This window comes from Diabrotica undecimpunctata, chromosome 7, assembly GCF_040954645.1.
Source record: "Diabrotica undecimpunctata isolate CICGRU chromosome 7, icDiaUnde3, whole genome shotgun sequence".
NCBI classification, from domain to species: Eukaryota; Metazoa; Arthropoda; class Insecta; order Coleoptera; family Chrysomelidae; genus Diabrotica; species Diabrotica undecimpunctata.
The window spans coordinates 38579148-38605985 of record NC_092809.1 but is presented as its reverse complement, the minus strand read 5'-3'; the positions used below and the strand labels follow the sequence as shown (position 1 = coordinate 38605985).

The following is a 26838-nucleotide window of genomic DNA, read 5'->3' as shown; positions in this document are numbered from 1 at the left end:
GTTGTTATATCCTGTCCCATTTTCGTTATTTTATTAAATTTTATTTCACTTTATACATCCAGATTAATTTGTGTAAGATTTTTTCACGAAATAATTTTAGGCCAATGATGCTTTTCCCATAAAACAACTGTTAAATATGTTTAAAAAGTTATCGCTTACTGTTCCTTTTATAATTCCTTGGAGGTTCTACCGAAAATGTACCTAAATATACTGTCTTTTCATTTTATGAATCCAGTACCCACGCTGTTTTGACTAAAGTTGTCGGTGGCTACTACTACTACTATTATCGGTTTACAGCGTTCTCCGACGCCTTCCGACTCCTAACCGCCATTCTTCTCTATTCAGCCATAGGCCTGGAGGGATTTCTCTTTCTTCTAGTTCTTTTTCAATTCCCTCTCTCCAGCTTTTTCTCGGCCTTCCTCTTTTCCTTCTCCCTTGTGGTGTCCACGTCAAAATCTGTTTTGGAATTCTGTCATCTGGCATTCTCTGTACATGGCCGTACCATATTAACTGTTTTGTTTTTATGTCATCAACTATTGTATGCTTGACTCCCATCATTTCACGTATTCTCTCATTTGGTATCCGATCTCTTCTTGATTTTCCTGCTGCTCTTCTCCAGAAGTCCATTTCTGTTGCTAGTAACAGTTTCTCTGTTCTTTGTTTCATTTGCCAAACTTCGCTGCCATATGTGATTACACTTTTAAGTATGGTGTTGTATATGAGTTGTTTGTTCGCTTTAGATATTGTTTGGTCCCACAGAATTCCGTTCATCATGGATATGGCTTTTGTTTGTAAATAAAGTAAATAATCCCTTAAATAAAGTGCTGAAAATATGCCTTTAGTTGGGTAAAAATCAGTTCCGTTTAAAAATATTCCCAAAGACCGCTCGGACCACCCAGGATATTAAACGGTATTTCCATCTGTAAATATTTTTCTGTAAAAATCTCGATCTAATTTTTTCATTTTTCCGCTGTACAAGATAGAGTTAAGTTCGTATTTCTTTATATTTTTATCTTGTGTTCTTTTCCCTACGTTTATTTTTTTTCCCACCTAATTAGGATCCAGGTGTAAGTCCTAAGTTAGTCCTCAGTCAATCCTGAGTTAATTCCAATGGTAGTCCAACGTTAATTTCAAGTTAGCTCCAAACGTAGTCCCGATCTATCTCACGTTTTGCCCAGATTGGCGATCACGTTTCCGCTCAGCTAAGTATGGAGACCCCGTGTATTCAAGACTTTACACAGAAGATCAATATCTAGTTGACATGTCTACAGCTCAAAGTTATTGTGAGAACTTTTCCTTATATGTATTGTCAGCCAATTAAAGTAAAGTTATTTCAAGTTAAGAAATTAAAACAACAATACGAGACGTAAATTTTCCTAAATGCTTTGTCATATATGAGACAGCACCTATTTTATGTGCGATATTTGATATTTTTTTAATATATTTTAATTTAGTTAAGTTTACCATATTTTATTTAAAATATCCCATTTCTATTTTTCTAGGATTGAAACATTCCAAAATAGTGGCACCCTTTTCTTTTGAAGAGCTGTTTTGTTCTGTTTCTTTTTTGTTGTTTTATATCTATTGTTTCTTGTGTTACTCACTTCTAAGAACGACACTGCCCATAATCTACCAGTATTGAGCAACGGATTCTTTAAGCCTATTATGTACCGGTAAAACCGGTGTCCTAAGATTAATTCTTCATAATCAAGATCAATATGTATGGTACAAAGAGGAAAATTTGTAATTATGAATACATGGTTTTGTCTGCCGAAACGTAGACTTCATCTACAAAAGTCTCCAAGTGATAGAGAAGATAACATCGTAAAAAAAAATAAAAAAATTCTAATTGACCAAAAACTATATAAAATCAATAAATACCTATCTAGATGCCGATTTTCGATTAGACCATAACCTACTTTGTTTTAAAATTAGTGTTAGGCTGAATAGAGTCTGCAAAGTTTAGAAATACCCTACAATATCACTGGATGCACTCTAAGATCCATGAACTCTCAAGAAATTAACAAAAAGTTGCATGACATATACTAAAAGATACTAACAACATAAATGATTTCTGGAAAAAAAATGAAAATGTTAATGATTAGTAAAACTCTAAAGAATCTTCTAAGTGGTTGACACAAAACATCCCAATATCACAATACATAGAAATGACTAGTGTTGGGCGTGTTACGTGAAATAACTAGATTCACGACGGTTATCGACGTGATCCGTCGCCATCGTGAGTAACCTTTTTGGGCATCAACCTGACTGGGCGTGAACGTGGGCGATAGAGTACGAACGTGACTCACGATAATTCGCGATTCGACGCTCTCCCACTGGTGAATCAGTTTTGGCAGTTTAAGTTACGGGACCAATCTCAAAACGTGTACTGTATACCTGGAAGTCTTCAAGTAATCGAGAAGATGATATTGCAAGAAATAAAATTAAATATGTCAGTCCCTGAGCGATTTCAAAACTGCATAAAATCAGTCAAGCCCGAATGGAAATTGAAAATCACTCACGCACCTATCTCTAATCCAGAACTAAAAACAATATCCTGGCTTTGAAACCTTCATGAATGATAGTACAAAATATCTTTTGATTTATTTTTACTCAACATTAACAAAACTATTATTGCGAATATGATTGACAACGTGCCACAGTGGGAAATGATACGGGAACAATAAGAAACGCTCATAAATTTAATGATGAAGGGTTGTCCCGGTCCATCTCTTTAAACAGTAACTATTCTTGAAATTAATAGTTTCAGCATTGTTTAAAGTAATAAATCTTTTAGAAAGTCAAAGATTTTCAAATGTGTAATTTTTATACAACTGTAATAAACTTTTAATATACAAAGATGTTTTAAAAACTCTAATCTGGAAGAAATATTTCTACTGTGCTCTTTGTTTTCATTACAAACTAAAGGTATAAGTAATACATCTATTGTTAAAGAAGCGATTTCTTATTTCTATGAGGTAAAATGTAGTATTGGTAAAATTCTGCGACAAAAATTTGTTTTAATAAATACTTTGTATGTATGAAAGTGATTGTTTCACGATGTGAAATGATGTACCGGTGATTATAAATTGACTATAGCTTGGATTTAAAACTAAGTTCCACTGACAAAACTTCTTGGTTTTATCATCATCACCGACTTTTTCAGCGTGTAATCCCAGCCTTTCCATCTGAACCAGACGATTCCTAGAAAATAAAAATGGAGAAAAATATAATTATTATCATAATTAATATGGAAGCTGTTATATATAAGTTTTAAAACATGATAATAGCTCAAAGTTAATTTGTGCCCCAGTCTCCTCTTTCTTAGTAAAGCTAATTTTCTTATACTATACTGGCACATAATTTGTCTCAAAGTGGTTAACGAGCGCCATATTTTCTCGTACCTGGCTCTATCGGTAGACGATCTCTTAGTACCAGGTACAGCGACGATCGGTGGATATCTTCTAAATGTAGTACTTTGCCAACCAAGGCTGCTGATTTTTCAACTTCTCAAACCGAACAAACTTTTGTCAGATACTGAAAAATTTCCTTTATTCATGTTGAGTACTTTGTCTTTCTTCTATCTGGATAATTTGACACAAATTCATTGAAACTCGGTCGGTAACTATTCTGGTTTTGATGTTCTTGCTTGCGGGGTTCTTGCTTCTTCTGTATCATTTGAGGACAAGAAGATTTATGTGGACGACTTTTGATTTTCCTCTTGGCAGTTCCTTAATTCGCCATGTCACATAATTTATTCCATTTTTAATCTCTCACCGACCATCCCATTACCTATGAAGTTATGGATTATATAGCCAGAAAAGGTCATCTACTTCCTGGTGGACCGAGAAACAATGATCTTTCATTCTATCACTGGCTATATGAATATGTTGTCGGGCAAGGTCATGGATATTATTTAACCTTAACTTCATCTGATCGATTTATTCTTCAGCTGCCAAAATTTTCCGACGGTTTTTCGGCTTCCAATGCAGCCGCAGTCAAAGTAGAACCACATAAGGACTTTTGGGCCCAACATCAATAAAGCAGGGGTCACGTCAGTGCTTTTATTCATAGCTCATCAGTAGGCCGTCAGGAACAAATGAATGTACTGGTTCCAATTTCTTTTATATTTGGACACAATGTTGGAATTGTGTATAAGCTTACTTCTCTACAGTATCCTTAAAGTGGCCATTATAAATTTTTCAATATAGCCGGTTATAGTTACATCACAGGTAGTTAGTAAGCGAAAAACATCTTTTTCTTTATAAAAGGGGAGTTCTTTACCGCTAAACTTAAGAAAAGAGTATATTCTACGAGCTTTCTAATGGTTGGCTGTCGCGATAGCTTCAAATTGTCTAAGATAGATGGACCAGAAGACTTTCCATCAAACAGCGCCAATTTTAATCTCATGTCATATTTTTATTCTTGTTTATTTATTCTTTCTCTAATATTTAAACTTTATTTACTGTATATGCTTCTACTTCAGTTGCTGATAGGTCTGTTCTTGGCACACAATTCTTCTTATTTAAGTGCCGTCTCCCGATCGGAGGTTGGATATCATCATCACTATCTTTACTCTATCTACTGCTGCTCTGAAGAGTTCTATAGAACTGCATTTAAACCAGTCCCTTAAATTCTTCAATCATTACACTCTCCTTCTTCCTATACTCCTTCCTCTTCTTATCTTTCCCTGTATTATCAGCCTTAGCAGTTCATATCGCTGTCCCCTCATTACGTGTCCCAGATATTGTAACTTTCTTATTTTTATTGTGTTTATTATTTCGCATTCTTTGCCCATTTCTCGCAATACTTCCTCCACAATACTATTCTAAGCATCCTCCACAATTAGTTATCATTATTTCTAATTGTTTGATTTTTTTTCTAGAATGTGTAAGTTTTTCTGAACTTATCAAACTTTTCTTCATTCATTTTAGTTGTAGAAGTGTTTAATAATTCTCTAAACTTCTATGGATTTTTCGTTCGTTCTTCTGGAAGTTTAGTTAATCATTTCAGAGGTTTAGTTAAATCTCTTGTGGGTCTTTTTAGAAACTTCATGGATTTTTTAGATGTTTCATTGATTTTGCTAAATGTTTCATCGATTTTTCTCATGAATGTCTCGTCTGTCGATGGGAATTTAAAAGATTCTGGGTTTTTTCATTGGTAATGAGCACTTTCTTCAATCGTTCTTGAATAATATTTTTAGAACCATTGGAATCTGCATCTCGGTACTCTAACTTCTATGAACAATAGACTAGTAGTAATTGAAATAATGACCGAATCACATTTACGTAATTCTAAAAATTGTGATTTATTACTATGAGTAAATATTTTACAGCTTGTATAAGGGATGACGTATATTCATTTAAATATAAATTTAGAAAGTATAAGGCAGTAGACAACTAAAAAAGTTCGTTTTTGTTTTTCAAAATGTTGTTTGGGTTGGAATATTTCGAAAAAATTGTTGTGACTCAATTTTTAAAGACACGGTTATGCTTAATGTGATTTCTAATTGATACATAGAATATTGGGTAAACTAGATAATAATTACTTAAGGAAATATCGCTAGACATTTGAAATCAACATTTTCGACTAAAATATTTGTAAATTAAAGGTCTTACCTTGTCTTGCTGTAAGATCTTGAGGATCGTTTAAGTACAAACCATTCAATCCTCGTCCACAAGACTTCCACCACCACCCACCTTTCAACATGGATGCACAATTTAAGCTGGATCGATCGTTGTCCCTAAAATATTGTTCCAAAATAATATTAATAATTCAGTTTTTTTAAATAAATAATAAAAAATATATTTCTTACAAACGATAAATTATTTTAAATGCCAAGAATAAAAACTTTGATAGGTACGAGATTTTTTAGATAGTTAGTTTAGATAGATAAGAACCAGACATTACACGATGCAGACAGACTCTGATCGCACTTGTTTAAGACCTGTTTAAGATCTGTTTCATACCTGTTTAAGACCTGTTCACAAACTGTTCAAGACCTGTTCAAAACTTGTTACAGACCTGTTCAAGACCTGTTCGAGACCTGTTCAAGACCTGTTCGAGACCTGTTCGAGACCTGTTCCAGACCTGATCAGAGGATAGAAAAACAGTTTTTAAACAGGTCTCGAAAAAGTCTTGAACAGATCTCAAAAAAGTCTTGAACTGGTCTGGAACAGGTTTTGAACAGGTCTTAAATAGGCGTGATCGGAGGCTGTTAGAATTGTAACTGGAAACTATTACCCCACTTACTTAACCACGGACGTCAGGGATTAAAGGTCAAAGTGTTTAATTTCTGTATTCCTTATTTCTGACGATCCAGTTAAAGTTTATCTTCTGCTTTTAATACTATTGTTTCGATCGAGTCTTTATAGTGCAGTATTCCACTGATTTCGAGTTTTTGAGGACATAGTTGATATATATGTTAAAAAGATTGGAGGAAGCAGGACAACCTTGTCTCACTATTAGGTTAATTTCGATTTCTTTAATCCTTTGACGAACAATGTTCATGAGTAAATTTGTTTGTCAGTAGTTTATGTGTTGAGGAGGGCAGCCGTTGTCGATCATTCTTTCCCAGATCTCGCTTAGATTGACTAGGGCAAAAGCTTTTGCGAAGTTGATGAAAGCTATGTGTAATTTTGCTCTTCTTGTATAAGTACTTTGATTAGAATCTTTAGTCGTTTTTCTGTAATTATAATTTCATATGTTTTTTTTGTGTATGTTAAAATTATTTGAATTTATTATGGACTTATATAATGAATGCTTAAATTTAGAATATTATATAATATTAAATTTAAAATATGTAAAATTGACAATTTGTTTCGTTACCAAAATTCATGGGAAAAACCTGTTAAACTCCATTCGCTTAGCTCAGGCATATTTTGACAGATACATTGTCGGAAACCTACAACACAATTGCTACTTCTCAGTATTAATAGCTCAAGTATTCTACTATTGCAGACTTCTTTCTTTAAAAAAAGAAGAATTATTCTAAATAGTGGAAGTGTATGCTAAACCCATCAAATTTTGGGTAGTATATATTTAAAAAATATATTTTAGTTGTTATAATTTAACATAACTATTTATTATATGGTGCAGATAAATAAATATTGATTGTCGGTAATTCGCAAAGTTCTATTTCATTTACTATTTCGTTTGTTTACTATTAATATTGGCTATAAGTACATGTGCTTGGTTGTATAGTAATTTCCAGCCACTTTTAGTCTGTCAAAAGGTAACTAACTTCGCAAAAAAATAATTACTAAATTCACTAGACAGTTCGGACTGGGAATAGTATATAGTCTGGGAAGTGTATAGTCCTTGACATGGGTTTTTAAAAACCTCTGGGAATTTGTAGAAAGCTAATTATTGAGGTCCATTGTTATTTTATTTATCGAACACAAAAAAATGAGAAACTTGAGTGAGTTCTTGAGAAATTGTGAAATGGTTTTTTTTTAATATACGAAAAGATGATTGGTTAGAAAGAGAGCGTGGAAGGAGATTTTGGATAAATTTTGGAAGAAGAAGGTGATTATCTGTTGCTGACCTTAGAAGAACGAACATCCAATCCTGAGAAATGAACGAGTGCCGGCAAATTAAAACAGTGTAGAAGTAATTTGTGAATAAGAGTTAAAACGTGGTAGCAGTTCTAGTCTATGAATGCTGATTGGGAGAAGTTGCAGTTTAAATTTTGAAATATTTGTGAGTACAAAAGTTATTCATCGGGGCAATTATAAACAAGAAGATTTTGGCAGACAAAAGAGATAGGGAGGTTTTTTAGGGCGTTTTCCGTGTAGCAAAATGAAAGGAAGGAGTTTAGCTAGAGAATTTAGCTAACGAAAACAACTTTCCTGAAAGAAAATTCAGAATGGTCGCTTTCAAATCATCGACATCTGTGTTTTTTGCCGCTTATATTGCTCGTCCAATTATGATTTTCGAACTGATTAGCTATCTCCGGAAAAACACACTGAAAAACAGCAAATTAATAATACATTTACTTAAGAAATACACTAAGAAGGTTAAATGATAATTGTACACATCACTGTTATGCTCGATGCATAAACAATAATAATGGCCGAAAACTATGTGGAGTTTTTGGAGTGAGAAAAGGTTTATTGTGTAAGAGAGACACGAGATCGACTCTGTTCTTATTCCGACTCCGTGCTGTTTACTGGGTGAGAAGTGGCACTGCTGGACGCCTGGCGGTTATAATTGATATAGTGATAATTGATTAGTTATCGACCAGGGTTAAAATTATTAAATTATTAATATGACTATTAAAATATAGGGGTTATTAAAAAAGGACAAAAATTAAGAGTTGTATTATTTAATACCACATCATAAAATAAAAATTTTGCCCAAAAAATAAAAAAAATGGAAAATATATTACGACCTATTCTCAGACCTACCAAATATATATATATATATATATATATATATATATATATATATATATATATATATATATGAAATTTCATAAAAATCGGTCAAGCCGTTTCGGAGGAGGATGGCAACTAACTCTCTGAGACTAATATGGGTATTAAAAAATAGGCGTTGGTGATGGACTAATTTTTCTAGTAAAAATGAATTTTTCTTTACAGCGCATAAATACAGTATAAACATATAATGATATTACCTGTTATAAGTAGAGAACGGACTGTTATTACTTCCATACCATGGATCATTCAAAGAATCACCAGCATTTCCTTCGTATCCATCAATTTCAAGTTTATAGTAATCAGCTTCCGAATAAATCTTGAAATGAGAATACTGGGCGAACCTAAAACAAAATATTTATTACAGAGGAAAAATATGACAGATTTTTGTTGACTTAGTAATAAAAGGGGGATGTACATTCTTACATTTACAATTTTGAATTTAAACATATAAACATATTTGTTAAGTCAAGTTGTTCCATAAATCTTTAAAGTTCCTATAATGTCAATTATTCTAATGATATATATATATATATATATATATATATATATATAATAAAGTTTTATTTTGAGGTTGCAGTCATTAATAGGGCAGGAAAGTAAAACTCTTTGTTCTTATTCAAGCTTTCGCAAAATTTATTTGCTTCTTCAGGATATGCTAAAATATGGTATCAGTAAATACAACGAAATTAGAACTAAATAGCATTGTATAAAACTAGTATAAAAACTTACAACATGAGGTTAATCCATTAAATTTTGAAATTTGCAAAACATTAAAACTTAACTTATTTTAAAAATTATACAGTTATGTAAGTACAATATTCCAATTTAATTTAAAAATTAAATTGGAATATTGTACTTACATAACTGTATAATTTTTAAAATAAGTTAAGTTTTAATGTTTTGCAAATTTCAAAATTTAATGGATTAACCTCATGTTGTAAGTTTTTATACTAGTTTTATACAATGCTATTTAGTTCTAATTTCGTTGTATTTACTGATACCATATTTTAGCATATCCTGAAGAAGCAAATAAATTTTGCGAAAGCTTGAATAAGAACAAAGAGTTTTACTTTCCTGCCCTATTAATGACTGCAACCTCAAAATAAAACTTTATTTTACATAACGTGTCAGTCAATAATACCTAACTACTTTATATATATATATATATATATATATATATATATATATACATATATATATATATATATATATATGTATATATATATATATATACATATATATATAATATATGTATATATATATATATATATATATATATATATATATATATATATATATATATGGCTCATAGCTTAAATGATGCATTCACTACTCAATAAAATTAGCTTGTGTCAGCGACTCAATATTTATTAAAAAAAATTACATACTGAAATTAAATTACTTTAAGTCTTCTAAAATAGCATAAGCTATTTTTTGGGTTTCAAATATACCATACTTAAATAACAATAAATATTTAATTATTTTATGTGTGATTTTGATGTCACAGCTGAAATGATACGGATAAGATGAAGCATAACACAACTTATCAGTTTAAAATTTGCGAAGTAGGCGTTGCATTAAATTCATATTGCAGGTATTTTTATGTTTAATTTGACATTTTTAAGTATTTAATCGGCAAATAACTAAATTATTTAAGAATGAGTTATCGAACTACGATTAGTGAAAGAAATTTAATTATGACACACCATAGAGATGGATGTAGCCAAAGAGACATATCCAAAATGGTAAATAAATGTTCATCAACAGTTCAGCACTTCATTGAACGTACCCGAAATGAAAATGGAGTTAAAAATAAATCGAGGTTAGTTCCAAATAAGATTTTTACCGAACGCGAGGAAAAATGGATTGTCAGAAAAATAGCAAATAATCCTACAAAAATGCACTAAAATTGCGGCAACAGGTGGAAAACTAGTTTGAAAAAAGATGTCCCCGAAACAATTAGACGGATATTACGAAAGAATAATCTACATGGTCGAACTGCTAGAAATAAACCTTTTATTAGCCGAAGAAATAGGCGTATTAGATTGGTTTCCGCTAGGGAGCATATTAATAAAGATTTGAATTTTTGAAATTCAGTAATATTTGCTGATGAAACCAAAATAAACTTGTTTGGGTCCGATGGCAAAATATCGGTGTGGTGAAAGCCGAATAAAGAACTAAAATTTAAAAATCTGAAAGCTACGGTAAAGCATGTGGGGGTGTATGTCATCTGCAGGAGTAGGTAACCTGCATTTTATTGAAGGGAATATAAACCAATACATGTACTTAGATATACGAAGGCAGCATCTTTATGAATGTTATTGAAAATTTGTGGTTGACATTAAAAAATAAAGAAAATGGCGCCCCAATATTAAATAGAAATGAATTAAAAGTTAAAACTACTGAAGCTTGGGACACAATTTTCCCAGTGTACACTAGAAAGTTCGTCGAATCAATGCCTAGACGATGGCGGGCTGTAATTGATAATGAAGGAAGACCTACAAAATATTAGCAATCATTTTTCAATGCATAGAGTCTGTTTTCTTTATTAATTTTCTATTTTAAAGTTGGCATCATTTTATAATTTTTATCATATTTGCATAAGCCTGGTCTCGTACGTTCGTATATAAGGAATAGGTGACTAACGAACTAACGAAATTGAATACAATTCGATTCCATTCCTCACCCTATTAGACATCCTTGATAGCACTATAATTTCAGAAATTGTGTTTTCAGAATAATGGCAAGATGGAACATGGCTAAAAAAACGATTATTGTCCGAGAAGGCATTGACATCAAAAACTCTAATTTTGTCAATAAAACAGATTGCGACATCTAATCGTCAAACAAGCCATAGTAAACCATTGTTCTACAAATTTAAATTTTTGCAAAGATTTAACAAATTTGTCAGAGTATTGTTGTAAAAGTTGGGCTACACATAGTGCAGAATGTGTATAACGGGTTGCGTTTGGTTATATGTCCGCCGGTTACCAATACAAATTACCCAAATGCATATTTGCATGGACATTGTCCCAAACTGAATTAATATTAAAATAAATATACGTAGACGATTGCGTTTTGAGTTAAGTTGAGTCTCTTACTATTCTCTAACACGTGTTTCTGGGTCTACCCGTCATCAGAGAGACTCGTAAGAAGATTTAAACCAAACCAAAACGCACCCACTACTATGGCAATTATAGGAAAAATAATTACCAGAGAATGCTACTACTAGCGATATCTAGTGAGAGAAGATGCAGTGAAATGTCGATAGCAATTAAAGTAAACTATATACCCAGGCTTAATCAAGCCATTCAGGGCGATGCTGGGAACATTTATATTCCACTATGCATCAACAATTTACCCATATAAATTACCATCATTTGTACTCATTTCGTTGAGTAAGGACGATACAATAATAATTATACGTATACGGTTGCGTTTTGATTTAATTTGAGTCTCTTACCATTCTCTTACACGTGTTTCTGGGTCTGCCCGTCATCAGAGAGACTCGTAAGAAGATTCAAACCAAACCAAAACGCACCGACTACTATGGCAATTATAGGAAAGATAATTATCAGAGATTGCTACTACTAGCGACATCTAGTGAAGGAAGATGCAGTGAAATGTCGATAGCAATTAAAGTAAACTATATACCCAGGCTTAATCAAGCCATTCAGGGCGATGCTGGGAATATTTATATTCCACTATGCATCAACAATTTACCCATATAAATTACCATCATTTGTACTCATTTCGTTGAGTAAGGACGATACCATAATAAATATACGTATACGGTTACGTTTCGATTTAAGTTGAGTCTTTTACCATTCTCTAACACGTGTTTCTGGGTCTACCCGTCATCAGAGAGACTCGTAAGAAGTAGAATTAATATTACTTTACAAACCAAAAGGAACAAGAAATGTAGGACGCCCCATTCAAAGATACTGAAGTACTGAAGTTTGATGCCTAAACCCTGACACGAAGAAAAATATGTTAAGTACAAAATATACACAGCATTAGTTTCTAAAATTTCGTTAAGACATTATGTGTTACTGCTGCTGCGTTCTCTATGATATACCATAACACACCATAACTTTCAATTTCATTTAAGTATTTAAAGTTACATATACATCCAAAATGTCCGACATTTTAAAAAGTCTGATAAATAAAATTGAGTTTAATCGAAGATAACCCTTGAAAGTATAATTAGAAACCAGCCGAATAACCTCGTTCCCACCACAACTAATGGCTTAAGCGATCGTTCATCAGTCAAAGAAGATTGGCTATGAATTGTGCTTTTAATTTTGACATTTTAATGCAACGTGCTGTTCTCCCATCACTGCAAGAAACTGCATCACAAGATAAATAATATTTTAAAAGATCATAGCGTGTATGCTACATACAAACGCCAAAATGTCTCGCATATCTTGAATATCGTCGCTTGAAATGCTAATTTGGTATTTAATGATAAACTATCGTGTTTGTTTCGAAATATACTGATCAGTGGCGTGAAGAACTTTATAAAAGATATAAAGGAGTAGATACTATTAAAAGATATAAAGAAACAAACTCCTTTATATAGTATACCTATACTGTCTTAAAAAAAGCATAAAATCGTTCAAGATGGTTACTGTTAGGACAAAGGTAGGACTAAGAAATTTTGAGCAGGACTGTTTTAAGACTTTACATTATGCTATTCTCCCGTTAGTATATCATCATATTACCAGTAAAAATAAAACTACGCCTACTCCCCAAACCAAACATATCTTGCTTTCTTCTTATTCCAGGGTTTAATCTATTTCCACTCATTCTGTTCAAATGTTGTTTCAATTTTGTTAACCATTTTTTGATTTCGCACTCGTTACGCTCGCCTTTCTTAAACAGTGATACACTTGTGCCTTTTGCCATGATCTAGGTATTGTGGAATTCAATTGACGTTGCTTTATCAGACCTATATAGGATTCTTAATTATATCAAAATACCTCCATGTTTATTTGATTCACTTCTATAGCTATTTATAATTTTATTGTTGCATTTTATAAACTAAAGTTTGTCTTCTAAGTTTGTCTTCTATGTAATTTACTTTTAATTTGACTAATAAACTTTTTCTCTGATTGTTGATGTATTTGCTTGACTGACATCGTTTGTGTTTTGCTTCATTCCAAGCTGTCTTGTATATTTCTTCGTTTCCTTCAAAGTGTCAAAACAGACAGATGCAAGATGGTAAAAATAATAAAATAAAAGTATAATGTGGATAATTCTAATACATGATATGAAATACATGAAGCTCAAAATAAGTTATTTAAAAGTTTAGAACTTGGACATAAGGGCAGTTTTTCCTATTCATTAACCTGATACAGGTATCGCGTTATGATAGCGTTAAGGTATCATGAGTCATCATAAGTTGGTCTTGCTTGGTTGGTTCTTCAATTTTTCTCGATATTCCGTCAATATTGTACATTCTTATAGTGGAATATCAAAGGTTGAGGCGATGTGGTGGGTTTACCTTGTAGAGATCTGCTTCTAGTTCTGCTACCGCCACTTTAACTCTAAGCTTCTCAAAACCATTTCTTTGAAAGACGTGTCCAAAATAGTCTATTATTTGCTCTGTTATATAATAATATGTTGTAACGTTATAAACGTCACATGTTTGTTATTTTTAAGTTTTTTTGTTTGTAAGTACTTACATTTCTAGTTAATCAATTTTTTATATCTGTCTTTTGATAATTTCGTAATTCAGTTAGTATCTTTAATATAATTTAACTAATTGGTTTGATAATAATTATATTCATTTGATCCTGCCAATTATTATTTTCCTATTTAACATTGATATTATTTTCAATGTTCATATGGAAAGGAAATATTTTAAACATGCAGTTGATAGCACAAGGTTAATTTTTCTAGTCTTTTGGCCTAATTTTTGTCCACCTTATTAAGTGAAGAATTCCGCAACACATGGTCGACCATGCAATAACAACTGCAGCTGCTATTCACAGCTCAATCGCCACCTGAAGATATAAAAATGAAAGTATCTAGATTCAGTTACATCAGTAACTACCCGCTACATTCTGCAATCTTGTCTCAACTACTTGAAGATAACATCAGAAACCATAAGTATCATTTAAAAATATTTTTATATAAGGCTATAGGCAAGATTTGCTTTGATTGATTTTGATTTAATAAGAACATGTCAATTTTATATTTATTTATGTACAATAATATGTTTAGTTAATCTTGTTCAGATTTACTTCTAAGATACGACTGAGAGACTGGGCAGCTAGACGAGGTCTAACAGTCGTCCTCCAAAAAAACTTGTAGTTTCATTGAAATTTGTGAAAACCTAGACCTTATTGGCCCCAACTTTCCGAGGTAGTTATATTGCTCCCCATTGTCACCCACCATTTTTGATGGATCGTTTAATGGTTACAGCGTTCTGAACCTTTGCTTGATGTTCAGTTGTTCTAGTATTGACATCTTTATTCTGGAGGCTGTCTCCTCATTTTCGTCGTCTTTCTACATATCGTCTTCCTATTGAGGAATCGTTTCTTGTCGTCTTAACTACTCTATTTGTTGTCATTCGGCTTATATGATCGTTCCATTCTACTCATCTATTTCTTACTCAGTCCTTGATGTTCTCCACCTTTTATCTACGTCATATATCTGTACTTCTAGCTCTGTCCCATAGTGTCTTACCATCAATTTTTCTGTTTTCATCTCTGCTGTTTCTAACATCCTTTTTGTCCTCTCTGTGACAGGTCGTGTTTCTGCTGCGTATGTCATTATTGGTCTGATGACTGTTTTGTAAATTCTGCCTTTTATTTCTTTCGCATTTCTTCCGCATATTTTCTTCAGTGCATGTTACGCTGTTAGTTATGATGGTACACTACGTACAATATTGATGTTATTAATGTTATTATATATTATGGAGATATAAATGTTCTGAAAGTTTATTAATTTTTATGTCGTTCACATTGTACTCCTCGTCAAAATAATTCATTCTGCGTTTATGAGACTCCACAATGTTTTTGAATGAAACTGATTCCCAGCTTAATTAATAATGTTTATTGGCTCGTGTATATAGTCAGATTGCTCAACGTCGTAATAAAAAATTCATTCAGTCTGATTACTCAACATGCATATGGATTTACGTAGATATTTTTATGAACAAATTTGGATCCCGAGGCAAGTTCATTTAGAAAGTTATTAGTCGTTTACTAGTTTTTTTTCGGTAATTAATGGTTATGCTCTTATATGTAGAGGTTGATAGACATGTTTTGATCAGTAAATGGCCATTTTTGGGTATAATTGAGGAAATAGGAAATTTTTAAGAAGTGTTTATCTTATACTGGGACTTTCGAACTTTGACAGTCATCAAATTGGGTATCATTTATTCAGTCTGTTCTGCCAAATCTACATGAATGGATATTACCCCAGTCAATGAAGAAAAAAGTTGAAAAATCTTATACAGATATTTGAAGATATATGAGGGATAGCTGATGAAAACTCCGTGATGACATATAGTTGATTTTGTATTGTTTTTTCAAATAATCTTCAAAAGTGAAATACATAGTTTTTTGCCTTTAAAAGTTTATTATACATTCTAGAGAAATATATTTCAAACTTCTTTATTTTGAGAGTTTCCAAAATAAAATACTTAAATAGTTGATCGAGATATTTATAAAACACTTATTTTTGTAGTAATTTATAAATGTTATTAACTTTGATTTTTGTATTTAATGCTTAAAATTATGGCAGTACTTACTCTAGGTATGCTGTAAGTCGAAATCGATTTTAAGGTATACTGTATCCAGAAATTTAGTGTCTCATTATAAAAGTTATTTTAATAATACCTGTAAAACTGAATAATCCCTTGTTAAAACTCTATTGTTGTATAATTATTACAGCTACTAAAGCTGCCAGGACCGGCATAATAGCCAAGCATATCAAAACTGTATATAGGTACATAAAATCAGATCAAATATTATCATTTAAGCATAATATCAAAAAACTCTTTTTATAAACATACAAATTTCCCATAATTATTGTTATTAATCATTATTTTAAGTCTCAACGAAGAAAATATTTTGTGTGTGTGTTTTGTGTTTTATTGGCACTGGTTTTCACACTGGCCAGTCAATTTCATAATGATTATTTTAGACTATAACTTATCACTAACTCAGGGGAGTAATGTATAGTGTCTGTGTTGAGTAAATGTCTTGTTATTTTAGTAAAGTAGACTTCATTGCCTTTACAAAGAGACGCTAATTGTATCTGAACGTCTGAGGTCCCTTCGGTGAGTACCGATTTACTTGTTTTAAAAGGTTCATATTTATTTATGTTATGTTTAAGTATTCCGTTTCATGCCTGAAAAAATTGGCAAAAAATGGGAAATTTCTTTATTAATAATTTCACGAAAAAAAAAATTATTAAAAAGGTTAATCGATAATCTTATAAAATATTAAGTGGTAGATAGGGAAAATCAAAATTATTAATTAATACTGAAGAGGAAAGTGATTTTAAATTTAGATATGCAAGAAAACGTAATTTTAAAATGTTTGTAGGTATTAAAAATTATGACCAAGTTTAGATTCATAGACTTATAATAATTAAATAATACATTTAAAGTAAAAATTAATTAAAAAAATACTTTTGCATTTGTTGATTTTTATATTGAATAAGGTAAATTAGAAATAAAATTAAAAATTAATGCACCTACTGAAACATTACTAAAAGGCCATGAATCTAAATTTAAAAATAATTTTTAATTCCTACAACCAAATTAAAATAAACTTTTATGCTGCACCTAAATTTAAAAGCACTTCACTTTTAAGCATAAATCAATATTTTTTATTTTCGCTGTATACCACTTAAAATTTTAAAAATTTGATTATTGATTATTGATTTCTATGCAATACAGAAATGTTTATGAAGAATATTTTTTTTTTCATGAAATTAACAATAATAGTACATTATTTTATGAGGCGGAGAAGCATGACTTTTCTTTCTTTTCTCAATTCATACGCTATTTTTACTCGAAATTAACTGTGACAACTATCAAAGTCGTCTAGATGTTAGAAATTAAAATAATTAAGTCGTCGGTGGGAATTGCGTCTCCCTGGTTACATTTGATGTCTCCCATGTCTCCCTGGACATTTGTATTGTTGCTTTGTGACATGTTTCATATTGTTGCCATGACAACATTTTTCACTCCGCCGTAAAGAAATGGGAAAAAAACTGCTGCCGGCGGAGACATCAAACTTTGACAGGATCAAGTTAGATAAGTAATGTCATCATTATTTGACGTTTGAAGAAAAAAAAATTTCCCATTTGTTGCCAACTTTTTCAGACATACTTTATACCTTACTAACAATTGAAAAACTTCTTCCCTTACATGAAATATAAAATATAATCATATTGAGCTATATGTATATACCTACATTAATTCATTTTAATTTTAATTTCACCATTTTATTATTTCACTTGCAATTTGTTTAACAAAACAAAAATTGTTTATTACTTTCAAAATTTGGATATATTTAATAAAGAATCGACACAGAAAATATAATAATTAATTAATTCTAATACTCCATTAGTTTATGTATTTTTTCCCTTAATTATCTAGATATTTATTTAAATTAAATATATAATGTAAATGACAAATAAAATATAAAATTCGTTAAGCCGGCCCTTTTTACTATTTACCTGAAGAGGCAAATCCCTTTATGGCTTCGACTTTATCAGCGGGATACTTTTAACTTCTGCATAAGTCAGTTCTTATAATTGTGAATGAAGTATATATTAAAAAACTGCAACATTTTATTAAATTTGTTATAAAAAACAGTTTGAAAAAGGGCTGACTTATTAGCTTCTAAATATTTATAATAACTTTGTCACTTTTTATGTCACATGGTTGTAAGTAGGCTCAATGAAAATCTGGTGAAAGAGCCCTCTTTACAAAAAAAAACAGAACCTTCTATGACCAATAACAAGAAACAAGCTAAGATATTGCAGCGGACAATTCTTCCCTTTACTTTTCAATGGCGGTATTTCACTACTACCATTATTGTAACGGGTTATAACTTTTTACTTTTTTACTGTGTATGTCATTTATCAATTGGTTCATAAAACTTGGATCCTGTTTTACAATTTGTTCAAGTTTCACCTCTTAATGTTAATAAACAATGGAAATATGGTTTTCAGACAAAAATGCTATCTGGTTTCCTATTGGTCATAGAAAGTTCTGGTTTTTTTTGAAAAGTGTGTTTTTCCCCAGTTTTTATTGAGCCTGGTGTATGACAAAAAATTTACACTTACACTTGTTATTATAAGTGTTTATAATTTAAAAAGTCATTCGTTTTTTAAACTGTTTATTAAAAACAAATTTAATAACAAGGGGATATAAATGATGTTTTTATGTCTAAAGTTAATATTATGTACATCAGTAGGGTATTTTATTTTATTGTAAAGATATGGTAGGATTTTAAAATCAGTTTTTGGAATTGACAAGCTGGATAAAAATATCTTCTGATTTTTATACTTAACCACCCTGTTTCTTTAAGTTTGTAACTTATTGGTTGATTTCTATGGATACCATGTATTAAACGCAGTCATTTTCTGTATACGATTACTATCACGTTCTTTAATACATGAATTATAAATAGTACCACAATAATTAAAGTGTGATGACACCAAGGTATCATAGATATCATATATATTTACAGCAACTTTTTAAGGCTTTAGTCAATATATGACGAGATTGAAATATAAATTTTAAATTTAAATGAATTCTGCAAACACTTGTCTATATGACCACCAAATTTTAAGTTTTGATCCATATGTAATCCTAAGTTTTTTAAAGTTGTCTTATATTCTATTGAAGAATATCAATGGTAATCATTTGCAAAGCAAAATTAGCAGTATATCTTCACATAATTGTCATCAGCTACCCCTTATATACCCTGTAGAACCTTTAAATACATGTATAAGATTTTTTCAGCATTTTTTATGTTGACAGGTAGATCAGTGTAATGTAAAAAACTGAAAAAATCACGTAAAAATCTTATACAGATATATGGAGTTTCTAAAAGCTATATGAAGGGGAGCTGATCAGCAATCCGTGAAGACGTACAACTGGTTTTGCTTTGTTTCTTTTTTAAGCTTAAAAAGTGAAAACGGGCTGACTTTTTAGCTTAAAACATTTATAATACCTTTGATATTGTTTATGCCATACGCTTATATATAGGCTCAACCAAAAGTTAGTAAAAAAACACACTTAAAAAAAAACAGAACCTTGTATGACCAAAATCATAGCGTTTTATTGTTAAAATAATAATTCCATTATTTATTAACATTACGAGCTGAAAATTGAAAGAATTCTAAATGAAGATCTAAATTTTGTGATCCAAATTATAGATGGCATATACAAAGAAGGTGTAAAAAGTTATAACCCGTTATAATAGTGGTACTCGTAAAATACTGCCACGAAAAAGTGGAGGGGATAACTATCGAGCTCCGTTTTTTTTTAGATTGAACTTTAAATTGAAGCGCGCTGGAAAAATTTGCAATATTTTGGCTTCTATCTCACGTAGAACCTTTATTTTTTATAACCTGGGTTGACAACAAAATAATAAGAATTGTGCTATTTTCACTAGTCGGAAAATCCCAGAAAACTTAAATAAATAAATTTTTTTATACAAAACTTATTGAATTTTACTATTATTTCGTAAGAAATATTTAAATTTTATTAATAAGTGTATATTATTTGTGTAAATATATAATAATAATTATAAATATTAAAATAAATTTATTTTTTTTTATTTAATTTTATAGTTTTTTCTATTGCATTTAATGAAGATACGTAGGTAATAAGTATAAATAATATTTTTGTAGTTTTGTGGCAGTATTTTACGAGTACCATAATTTTAAGAGATTATAACTTTTTACCTCTTCTCGGTATGTATCATTTACAAAATGGATAATAAAATTTATATCTTTATTTATAATTTGTTTAATACTCAGCTCTTAATGTTAATAAATAATAGAAATATGATTTTGAGAAAAATAATATTATCTTGTTTCCTATTGGTCATAGAATGTTTTGTTTTGTTTATAAAGTGTGCTTCTTCACAAGATTTTCATCGATCATACTAACAAGTGTGTGACATAAAAAATGTCAAAGTTATTATTATTGTTTATAAGTTAAAAGTCAGTCCATTTTCAAACTGTTTTTAATATCAAATTTTATAAAAAATTTCAGTTTTTTTTTAATCGATATACCTTAAAAACCTACTTTTATAGAATTGATCTCGACTTATGGAACACCTATAGAGTGAGTGTCTGGGCAAGAACAGTTGTTTAAATTATCGATCTCCGGGATAAACAAACTAAATAACTTATAAAATTATTTGGTCGATCTGTTTTGGCACACTTTAATAAGTCATTAACTGACACAATTTTAAGTGGTTATATTTCATGCCATTATGAAAAAAACCAAGTTATTAACAATTATAAATTACTGCAAAATTAAGGGTTTTTTGCAACTATTGTGGTAAATTCTTTATGTATTTTAATTTAGAAACTCGCAAATAGAAGAAAATTGTAAGATCTACAATTTTTATTTGAATGTTTTTCTCTAAACTGCATAAGAAACGTTTTATAGACAAAAAATGATTTTTCACTTTTTAAGATTGTTCAAAACAAAACCAAAGCAAAATCAGTTGTATGTCTTCACAGATTTTTAATTAGCTGCCCCTCATATACTTTTTAAAACCATCTTTTATCTGTATAGGATTTTTACGTAAAATCAATTATTTTTTCCCAAATAGACTGGGGTCGTACAATACTTGCAAATGATAAAATTGTTTAAAAGAAATTAGTGTTCTGCGTGTGCTTCCTTCATTTTACGATAGTCATAATCATCCTACCAGGAGGATAATTCAGAGTGTGGTGTATAAATTTGAGTCCACTTGTTCAGCAAACAATCAACCAAAACCCGAAACGCAAGATCTGCCGAAAACATCGCAGCTTTCCGTAAGAGTGTGCAGGAGAATCCTAGAGAGTCCACAATCCACAGCTTGGCGAATTTTGCGTCTTGACCTACACCTTTAAAATATTAAATTGACCTAGAAGATGAAGGTAAATAACCAAAGACAACGACATGTGTTTGCTAAATGGGCTCTAAAATAGTTGGAAAGTAACCCTAATTTTTAACGAAAAATTATTTTCAGCAGCATCCCGCCAAAGTCAGCGTTTTGTGTGGATTTTGGGTTGGCGGTGTTATCACCGTCAACGGCGAGAACGATGAGTCGATGATCACCAACTTCTTTTGACGTAAATTAGATGATATAGACCCAAATGACATGTGGTTTTAACAGGATGGCGCTGTGCACCACACAGTTTATGCCACATTAAATATTCTGAACTAGCGATTTCAGGGTATGGTCATTTTACGTGGAGGTAACATAAACTGCTCTATCTTGCAGAATTCTGTTCTTAAGTTTTAGGTCTAAATGAATAAGCCATGCCATTGGTTAAATTTAAAATTCAAAAATCAAAATTGAATATTTCGGATGAGCGAAACCCATCGAAGATTCGACAAACATTTGAAAGATGTTATATTTTGTACATATGGCATCGAAAGGCCTTTAAAACGAATAAAATATTTCGGTGATATTTCATACACATTTTATTTTATTTAAATCCAAAGGTTGAAAGTGCTTTATTAAACACATATGACAAAATTAAATCTTTAAATTATTAAAAATATAAATGACTTTCACCGTAATCGAATATTTGATATATTTTAATCATTAAACAATATGAATATAATAATTAATAAATACACTATCAAAATACATTTATCATTCTCTTTGCCATTTTTTCTATGTGTGGTCTCTTAATTACCAAAATTTTCTCGTTATAGGTTAATAAATTTAGGATAATTTTGGTTTATGGTTATAAATGTTGCTCTAGATATATTTTTAGACTATTTTCTGTATCTCAGATACAATGGACCTTGGACGAATTTTTTTTGACGTTTTCTGTTTGTCGGTCCGCCTCTTTATACTATAACTTTCGAAAAAGGGCCATAGAATTTTTAACTTGGTAAATACGTTTCGCCTAATCCAAGGAAAATTGTTAAAAATCTGAAGATGACAGATGGAAACAGAAACCGAACAGAATGGCGACGAATCTTGGAGTAGGCCGGGATCCACAAAGGATGTCGAGCCAAAGATAGAATCATAGAAGAACTATGATAAGTTTTGAGTCAATAGACCAAAAGTCACCAGATAACTCCGAAATTACGTTTAAGAATTCTACCGAATCCTTCATTAATCTATTGTATAGGTTGATTTTTAAACACTTTGGATGATTATGCTTTAACAAATCACAGACAACTTAATATATTTTCCCAATTTTATTACTATTTAAACTTACTTCTTATTTCCTTCAAAGTCTTCCAGTTCTACTCTTAAAGAGTATTCCTCGTTGTTAGTGAGCATATAGATATTTTCATTTCCTAACCAAAATTCCTTGGACGGATCCCCAAATCCATTTTTGTAGTCGTTCCAGTCCCTGTTGAAATTTTCTCTGGGGTAACCAAAGTCGTCTCTACGTTGAATTACCTGAAATAAAGAGGAATTTTTATTAGTATTTTCATCGTCATTATCTTTATACCTATACAAAGTTGTCAATAAGTAGTGGTGTAAAAAAGGCAACAAAATATAGACGAGTCAGTCTATTGAATGCAACATATAAAAAATACTTCAAAATTACAAAAAATACATTAACATTACACAGAAGCTCTCATAGAAGAATAAAAAACATAGTTTTTAAAAATACAGGTCTCCTAATGGGCCGGTAAAGAAAAAAAACAACAAAAAAATCTTATACTGGGTGACAATCGGGTAATCGGGAGCCGGATTTTTTTAGAACGCATAGTATGAAGCTTAAGAGGATGAGAGTGGGACAAGCGTGGCGTTACTACCTCTGTATCATGGTACAATGAATACACAAGGTATGATATTGCGCATAACATTTGACAGCTGGCCCAGGAGTGTGACGTAGTTAAGATCGCCTGAACCACCTCGAACCCATTATTACAGCTTAACGTACACATTAATTTTGAAATTATGGTTAAAAAGTGATCTAATTTTTTTTTAAATGTTTTGTTTTGGTTATAATTGAATAAAAAATATATTTTCAGTAGCGTAAAACCTTTACTTCTCTTAGAGATTCAGGCAAAATATTTATTTTTGTTTTCATACATATAGTAATAATATAAGTACTCTTTTTGTATGCAAACCCCTTGAAATTTAAAAATTTTCTGCAGAGGAAATACTGTGAATAGGTAAATAGTAGTAGATTTGCTTATTCTGATTCACTGTAACTCACTTCCAAGAAGTTTTACTGAAATAAAAACAAAATAGAGTACAATAGAGAAAAATCTGTTTTACAATTCAATATGGTTTTTTAGATGAGTTATAATGAAATTTAGTAAAATAAAAAATATACACATTACTATAACCTACCGATTATTATATGCAAAATTTACTTATCAAACAATATAATAATATGAAAATAAGACACAAATTAGTTCAAACGCAAAACACAATAAATATCGACTTCAGACGACTTTACACCGGCAAGACAGAAAGCTTGTATAAAAACAAAAGTTCAACAAGAATATCGGTTATCAATGGTGACTATTGCAAATTGCAAGTTATGAGATAATAAATATATTTTAAAGTATCTTAATACTGACTGAGTCATCTATTTTATAATAGAAAAATAATTTTGATATATGCTTATATATCAAAAGATGAAGATGAAGACACCTGGAGAGATAGAAAAAGATGGCGATCGAAATGCGGGAAGCGGCAGAAGCTATAGGATCCCCGCTTATATATATATATATATATATATATATATATATATATATATATATATATATATATATATATATATATATATATATATGTCGATCGGATTAGCCAAGCGGGCTGGGCGGCTGGCTTCTCCTTCGATTCAATGCGAGAGATGTCAGTTCGATCCTCGGCTCGGTGTGTGCAGAAAACAAAAAGGCTAACGCAGCAGTTTAAAATTCTAAAATGAATCTGCGGCTTAGTCTAGAATATGCTGGTATCTGATCGGCCTATGGTGGAGCAGTACGGCAAGAGATAAGGGCTTGCGGCTAGGTGATACTCCTCCATAGATCCCTACCGGAAGGGCGTCGAACGCCTAAATACCGGGTATATATATATATATATATATATATATATATATATATATATATATATATATATATATATATATATAGATATATGTGTCTTTATACAAATGGTGTTTAGTTACTATTTATTTATACTGTATAGTATATAGTATATAGTAGTTATTTGCCATTGTATATCTGGTTTTGTACCTTTTTCAAAGTACGCTGTGCAAATGCTTGTTGCAATAGTGACAATGAAGATAAAATCTTTAGGTTTCATACATTTCCTAAAGATAGCGTGACCAGAAAACTGTGGATTATATCTTGTTGTAGATAGGATAATTTTAATTGTAATAGTGCAAGAATTTGTTATACACATTTTAACACTGAAGATTACCTAAGAAATCTACAACAGGAACTTTTAAATTACGTTTCTAAAAAGGGTCTAAAACTCAATCCTGTGGCAGTACCTAGTCTTTATTTGCCTAAATCAACATCGGCTACCCTTTTAACCAACCAAAAGAAATGCGTACAAGGAGGCGAACACAGAGAGTCCAAAAAGTATGTTGAGCAGCTTCTTACTACTTCTAGGTCAACGACGTAAGTCTAAATCTTTATTTTTATTAATTATTAGTCATGAAACCTTAATGGTTTTTTCATATCGATTTGTTAAGTAAGAAATTAGCCTCAGCCTGCTATGCAATTTGCAATAAGAACTGTTTCGGAGGAAATCAATTTAGCATCTTCCAAAATAACATATTTTTCTTTGTTAAATCATGTTATCATTATTAAAATATACAATGTTATCATTATTATATACAATACCAAGATAATTTTATGTGTGAATATTACAAAAATGTCATTTTAAATGTTGTGCAATATTGTGTGCCCTCACTACACTCATATTCGATGGCCAGCTAGCTCATTCGATATAAATAAAGTTGACTTTGTCATTATTTATTTTGATTTTGTGTTTAGTTCAGTAGGTATATATACGTACAAATTTTGTGTACCTCCATTACCACTTTTCTGTATCTTTTTAAACATCTGAAATATCGAACTCTGGAGTATAAGTTAATTAACCTGTACCTACGTGTAATAAAAGATAGATAAAACTTGTCTTATAAAGGATATCTATGTTTTATAAAGGATAAATATTATAATAACATAATTTTATTATCTCTTTATAATTACTATAATTAAATTAGCCAAATTATATAAAAAAACTTAAAATTAAAAGTCTTTCCTATACAACTACATTCAAATGTTGCGGGAATACGCGATCTTGACTACGTCATGCGCGAAAGCGAACCGATTTTGGAACATTATGTATCATACCTTGTGTATTCATTGTACCATGCCTTTGTATAGTGTGCCATTTTAGTAAACACGGAGCAGTGGAAGGTAGAACATCGTACGTTTACATACGATACGTTTATCCGAAATCAAGAATCAGTGATCACTACGCAGCGGCTTTTTCGCACTCACTTTAATATTGGTAGGCGTGGAGTGGTTCCATCTCGCAACAGAATCTTAAGGTGAATAAAGAATTTTAGAATAACAGGCATAATAAAACAGTAAGAACTCCTGTGAACACACAGCGAGTGAGAGATGCCGTCGTCAGAAGCCCTACACAATCCGCCCGAAAACATGCAATTGAGCTAAACATTAATCGGGAATCCTTTAGAAAAATGTTGGATAAAGGACCCAAAACTTCACCCCTACAAACTGCAGATTGCCCAGAAAGTAATAGAAAGAGATGTCGAACAACGTAAAGATTTCTCTACGAGAACGCAAGTTCTTTTGGACAGAACCGTTAATAAACGGAATTAAAGGTACTGGGCTCCTAAAAACTGACGACATCTCCATAAGCGTCCTTTACATTCTCAAAAAGTCGTCACACTGTGGTGCCATTGGTCCGACTGGCATTATTGGGCTATATTTTTTCGAAGAGGCTGGCCATAACGTCACCGTTAATTCTATTTACTACGTTGATATGATCCAAAATTTTTTGGTTCCAGAACTACGCAGAAAAGGGATAAACCCAAGGAATGTGTGTTTCAAAAGGATGGTGCCACGGCACATACTACCCATTTGTCCTACAGGACAACTCATTTCACGTTTCGGAGATTTGCCGTGGCCTCCAAGGTCTCCAGACCTGTCAATTTGTGATTTTTTTCTATGAAGGTA

The 26838-nt window shown here is 31.2% G+C and overlaps 1 protein-coding gene across 2 annotated transcripts in view; it reads right to left on the bottom strand.

Moving 5' to 3' along the window:
• Positions 1 to 633: 633 nt before the first annotated feature.
• The window catches only part of LOC140445208 (uncharacterized), a 486932-nt gene continuing 460727 nt past the window's right edge, over positions 634 to 26838 (bottom strand). For both annotated transcript variants that reach the window (XM_072537099.1, XM_072537101.1), the window contains exons 4-7: positions 22875 to 23062; positions 8636 to 8779; positions 5619 to 5743; positions 634 to 3204 (exon numbers count right to left, since the gene is read on the bottom strand). In XM_072537099.1, coding sequence (XP_072393200.1) covers positions 3113 to 3204; positions 5619 to 5743; positions 8636 to 8779; positions 22875 to 23062 — 549 coding nt within the window. In that variant the 3' untranslated portion in view covers positions 634 to 3112. The remainder of the gene's footprint in view (positions 3205 to 5618; positions 5744 to 8635; positions 8780 to 22874; positions 23063 to 26838) is intronic.